Here is a 6,000-nt window from a genome sequence, read left to right on the forward strand (position 1 = left end):
TAACGCCTCCACGCCTAAAAAAGCGAACGCGCGACCCTCATATAACGAGTCGAGTGCCTTATCCACTTGGGCATGCCGGGCTTTGGAATAAAACAGTGAGAAATGAGTGTGGGGTTATTTTTTTATAAATAACCTGAAATATTTAACCGAAAAGTGTGTGTATGTGTGTGCGTTTTCTTACGGCAAAGCAACATCGGGCGATCTGCTGACTCCACCGATTTAACTGAAAAGCAAGTTAGACATAAGTGTTAATATTAAGTTCATAAATAATAATTTTAATACAAAAAAATACTGTGTTGGCTTAGTAACACGTAAATACAGTTTTTTAATTTAGTAAAAAAATCCGTGGCATATTTAGCAATTAGCGTTGTCAATACTGCTTAAAATGAACAGAATTGTCTTTTATTTTTTTAAGTCGCTTAAGGTTTTGAGAGTCGTGGGTTACGGATTTTTAGGATTGTTTTATTCTGAGGTCACTGACTTTAACACACAGTGATTTCGGTGATTGACTGAGTCAATGAACAATCCACATCATTACAAATTTAGAATCATATTGTCCCAGCTCCTATTCAATTAAAAAACAAATTGGCAAAATGTAAACTTTCTGTTCCGTCAATGTAACACATTCCGTGTTGCTATTTAGTTGCATAAATTGCCACTTTGATGGCAAACCATAAACGAGATTTTGAGAGTCGATGCTACATGCTTTGGTCTTGTTTTTGAATGGCAATGTCACTTATTTTTCCAGCGAGACTTGGCAACACTGGTAGCAATGACACAAAGTACATCAACTTATGGTGCAACTACATCTGAAGTCAACAAACACTAATAGTAAACGCACGTTAACAGAAAATATCTGGTACTGTGTCTCCCAGTGATACAGCGGCATGTCTGCAGACTTACAGCGCTACAAACCGGGTTTTGATACCTATAATGAGCAGAGCACAGATAACCCATTGTGTTGCTTTAACGTAATTCCAAACAAACAAACAAAACCAATAAAAAATATGGTACCGTGATAAAAAAAACAACAACACATTTTCAAGAAGTTGGTTTTCTTGGATCCCCTAAACGACAAGAGTATAGTTGATGTTATAAAAACGTACAATGTCGAGAGAGAAAAGTTACTTCGCAATATAAAACAATATTTTTCCATTAAATTTTGTTACAGACTAAAACTAAGAATTGTAAATGAAAATTTTTGATCCAAAACATTTTAAATCCTTCGATATCTATTTCTTATGAAAATGTAAATTGGTGATTTACTTATCAGACTTGGAGATTCGTTACTAGAAATACGATTTGCACGTTTAGCTGTACCTGCGTTATAAGTATAGCATTAGTCCCACTAACTAACTGAAAGTAACCACTTGATGAAGCGGTTAATACTGACTGGTTACCTTCTCTTTGCTCCTAAGTTCAAAACTGGCGATATTTATGCCTGGACCATAGCGGTCTTTCATATGCCTGTAGGGCCATTTTGTGCGCAAAGTGAACAAATAGATGTGAATATGACACAAGAAACATTGAACCACACACATATCTACACGATTATAAAAGAAATTATTTCGATGATAATGAGATTTGTTATTGTTTTTTTTCCTTCGTTCTTACCAGGAGGAACTTACCAGCTCCTAAGAACTTCATTATGAACTGTGTGGTCTTTTCACTTATCTTTGGAGTTATTTTCCTGGCTGACTCAATTACAGCTACACCATACGACTTCAATGGTAAATGCATAACACATTATATGTGTGTAAATATTATTATTGTTGTAACAGTAATCTATCTAAATATTGACACATCTTACGGTAAATATAGATACCCATCTAATTAACTTCTCTGTATCATTCATGTGTATCAAAAGATTCGTGTTTCTATCTTTATTATACCAGAAATCTTATTAATGAGAATATTTCCTATGTTTCGTATCAGAGGACAACAAGTTGGAAGAATACAGAGAGCGCCTTCAAGAAGTTCTACCTTATGCAGAAAAGTAAGGTCCTAGCACAACCGTCATAATTATACAACCATGGTTGTGTTTTATAAATCATAATTTTCCTATAACCAACAATTAAATAGCATACATTAGTAAGTATTAGCGAAGATATGGAAGAAATATACTTTTTACACCATTATAAACTTTCTAGAACTGTGTATCGTGCATTTTACTCTTCTGACCTGTCTTTTTGTGGATTAATTTTGTATATTGTATTGGGTTAATATGTATTCTGTGTGGTTTGAAATTATGGTTTTAAATAACTGGGTACTATAAACTCTACAGGAAAAAGCTAAATCTCAGCTGGGTGTTAGGAACTGTACAGGAGCTACATCAAAGTTAAGCATTTTAAACTTTACAAGAGTTTTGCCACAGCTGGGCATTATAAACTTAACAGGAAAGAAATGAATTATTACTTGGTTTTCATTAAACGTTTTAAATTTCAAATTGAGACTTAGAGATTCGTGGCATGACTTGTATTAATATGGTCTTGTTTTTGAATGGAGAAGCTATTGTTCACTGTTCTATTTGTGATGGTAAATTACGTTGGGTTGATACCATGTTACTCATTATGTTAGGTTATCACTACTGCTACTGTAGTAAGCATGTTATAAAGAACGATTTCATTACGGAATGTTCCAACTTTGACATTAACGTTATTAAATCATTAAATACAAAAGGTAGTGGCTTTCAGGCCAACTCATTTATCTTCATAATTCTTTTGTAATTTGCTATTTTTCCAAACAATTTGAATGTCTTAAAAAATACAAATTTTACGTATTCAGGGCTGCCACAAAGTTACGGCCATGATACCTAAAGAAATAGGTGAAGAATCTTGACCTCATTTTTAGAAAGTTCACACTAACGATATCTGCATGATATATTTAATATTTTATATAGCAAGAACATGGAAGTAAAATAAAATATCATTTAACTATTTTGCTAGGAGAAGCTGCATTCCCCGCAGCGGTAGCTGTGACAACCGACCTTACTCCTGCTGTGGGGGCTCTTCTTGTCGATGTAACCTCTGGGGCACTAACTGTCGCTGTCAGAGACAAGGCCTTTTCCAGGGATGGGGCAAATAATTTCTCCAAGTGTACTATTTTAACTGTACGTCATCTATGACTGCTTTCTACGTCGCTGTAACCACGTTGTTGATACAGTAGTATGTGTTCTATGTTTAATAATGACTTGTATTTATAGAAAGTTTATTGTCCTTTTCAAAGTATGATAGTATATATTTATTGCTTAACTTCTAATATTATTTACTTGTTCATATAAATTAAATTAAATTTGTAGTTTGCGTTTATTGATGAAATAGAATTTATTTTACGTGCTAATAAATCGCGTATATCAAACGTTACAGATGGCAAGTGACAACAAAGAAACAATTAAAGTCGATCTGATCGATTATGGCACAGGTAATTAAACAGTTTAATTTAATAACATATAAGTCACTTTCAGATTCCGCCATTGTTGTTCTAAAGCAAAAATCACTAATTTCCAGAAGGACCTGCACTGTTCAACTGTCTCTTGTGGTAACACTGATAATGAGCATCCTATCGAATGTATTGAGGAAAACATGTTAGTTTTTATACAAAGTACTTTTGAAAATGACAATCCCATCTTTTCAGTTAGCGGAATTAAAATGTTTTATTTTAATGTTATGTCGCTGAATCAATATTGCATAAATTTTTGTGGAATCTACATATAATTCTATTTCTTCATAAATCTAATTAGAAAAATATTGTATTTGGTATGCATCAAAGAAAAAACAAACATGATTGAATTTTTAGTTTTTAATCAATTGGTAAACTGTCTTCACGGTTATATTTCGAACATTATCCAAAGTAGATTTAGTGAGGTATCTAGAGAAAATATTAAATTAACAACTCATATGTCATAAACTTCAAATTTATTGGTAGTCGTTACTTTTCTCCAGGTTGGCCTAAAACATCAAGTGGTTCATACACAGGGCTGTATAAGTTTTTAATGTTTTATGGAAAGCAGTTTACAAATCACCTACTAGAATAGATTGTTCACAAAACTCAAAATACACCAGTGTTAGTAGTCGAGCTTGAAGAGTAGGAATTTTTCTTTCTTTAGATTTTTGGTGAAACCGAGATTATATAGTAGAAAGTGGTCTCACAACAAACAAACTGTGTGACACGTTTGATGACTACCCTATTGATTACACTTAACCTAGGAAATGCACAACGGCATCTATTTGCTATAAAACAAACTTTGTGAGCCGTAACGTTACAAATGTTGTTGGTTTTTGTTGGATTTTTTGCAAAAGTAACGTTAATAATAATGATAATTTGAAAAACCGTTTTTGTTTTTTTTCAAAGATCATAGTTTACATAACTCTTGAAGTAACAGGTAAATGAATTACATTCCACATTCTGTGGAAACCTATTTACTTATTTAATAAACAGATTGGAAGCCTTGAATTTATTTCCGTTTTCGTTTTGCACTTGATTTTGACATACAAAATATCATTAATTGTGAACCTACAATTCAGTATTAGTTTTGAGACTGTATAACTCTAATACTAGGTACATAAACCCGTTCAGTATACGTTCGAAGCGAATTATACGGGTAAAAATATTTTTTCTTCTGTTTTTCTGAAATTCAACTGTTCATGAAACACAGAAACGTTCAATTCAAAATACGACGAATATTTCACCACCAGTACTCCTGGAAAATGTTCTATATTTTTATATTTATGACCTAGTAAATGCAAATGAAGTGTTTTATCATACATGTCTAATGATTTCTTTAACTGTTTATCATACATTATAATTTATTATTCTAGAATATCGATGGGTTTAGTGAAGTTTTAATTACGTTTTGCATTATTCGTTTATCTTTTGGCCTAGCTGTATACATGAGCAGGTACTTATAATAAATTCACATGGATGTACGCAGCATAGGTAATGTGTTGTTTCTTGTATTAAACATCCTAAGAAATACAACACAGGTTTCATATAATCCTAGAATCTTATTTAAATTATAAAAATATAAAAGAAAACTCTTTTTTTTTCAATTTCTTAGTAACGACATTTTACTATCTGTAAACACCAGAAATATAACAAAATATCTGAAGATGTGAAGAAACTATCTCCCTTTGGTGTCTTGAGTGACTATTCCTAAAGATCAACGTTTGTAAGCAACATCAAAACATGATATTTTAAAACTCTTTAAAAATAAATTTTATTATATTGTCTACCATTTTGATTTAAGCCTTTTTAAAAATGAAATGTCCACGTATTAAAATAGGTTAAACGTACATTTATATATGCTACGCGCAAAATATCTTTCAAAAATTTACAATCTTGGAATGAAAATATAAAACGCCTCAAACTGTTATCCATTATTTTTTTTTCCAAAGTGCAAGACATCTTTTCATGGACAAAAAAAATCTTACAAACACCTGTTAGAGTTTTGTAAAATGCCAGTTGAAACGATTAATAATTTAGTAATCAAACAATGGCTGATAAATATAGTGAATATTTCCAGAATGAACATAGATAATTATTTTTTAACTAAAACGTTATGGCAAATCAAAAAAGATAATTATGGACTCTTTTAGTCATTTACGACTCTATCAGTTTTAACTGATAATTGTGTTTTTATTGGTTTTTTTTTTTACTTTAACAAAAAGTAAAAAAAATACCTACTATTTTCTCTGTTGTGTTTTTTTTTAATATAAGGCTATAAAAAGAGATATTTGTGCTGTCTACCACGAGAACCGAAACTCGGTTTCCATCAGAGAAGTCCGTTGACATACCGCTGTGCCACTATTTTGGACTAACTTTTTACTTTTGCTAATACCCGTTATTTCATCTCTACAAGGCAGTATACATTGTTTATGCTCTCAGGTTTAGCTGGTGTGCCAATTTTAGTTGAGCTGGCCTGGTATACCAGAGATATCGGGTTCGATTTTGAGCCATAGTGATAAATCTCATCTGTAGAAGTTAAATAGATTCATTAATATA

General features: G+C 31.9%; 1 protein-coding gene across 1 annotated transcript in view; it reads left to right on the forward strand.

The window, feature by feature from the left end:
- The window catches only part of LOC143238637 (xibalbin-1-like), a 43,489-nt gene extending 38,557 nt beyond the window's left edge, over nt 1-4,932 (forward strand). The window contains exons 2-4 of the mRNA XM_076479042.1: nt 1,618-1,730; nt 1,936-1,996; nt 2,946-4,932. Coding sequence (XP_076335157.1) covers nt 1,649-1,730; nt 1,936-1,996; nt 2,946-3,084 — 282 coding nt within the window. The 5' untranslated portion in view covers nt 1,618-1,648 and the 3' untranslated portion in view covers nt 3,085-4,932. The remainder of the gene's footprint in view (nt 1-1,617; nt 1,731-1,935; nt 1,997-2,945) is intronic.
- Nucleotides 4,933-6,000: the final 1,068 nt, after the last annotated feature.

The sequence above is a fragment of the Tachypleus tridentatus genome, chromosome 13, assembly GCF_004210375.1.
Source record: "Tachypleus tridentatus isolate NWPU-2018 chromosome 13, ASM421037v1, whole genome shotgun sequence".
NCBI lineage: Eukaryota > Metazoa > Arthropoda > Merostomata > Xiphosura > Limulidae > Tachypleus > Tachypleus tridentatus.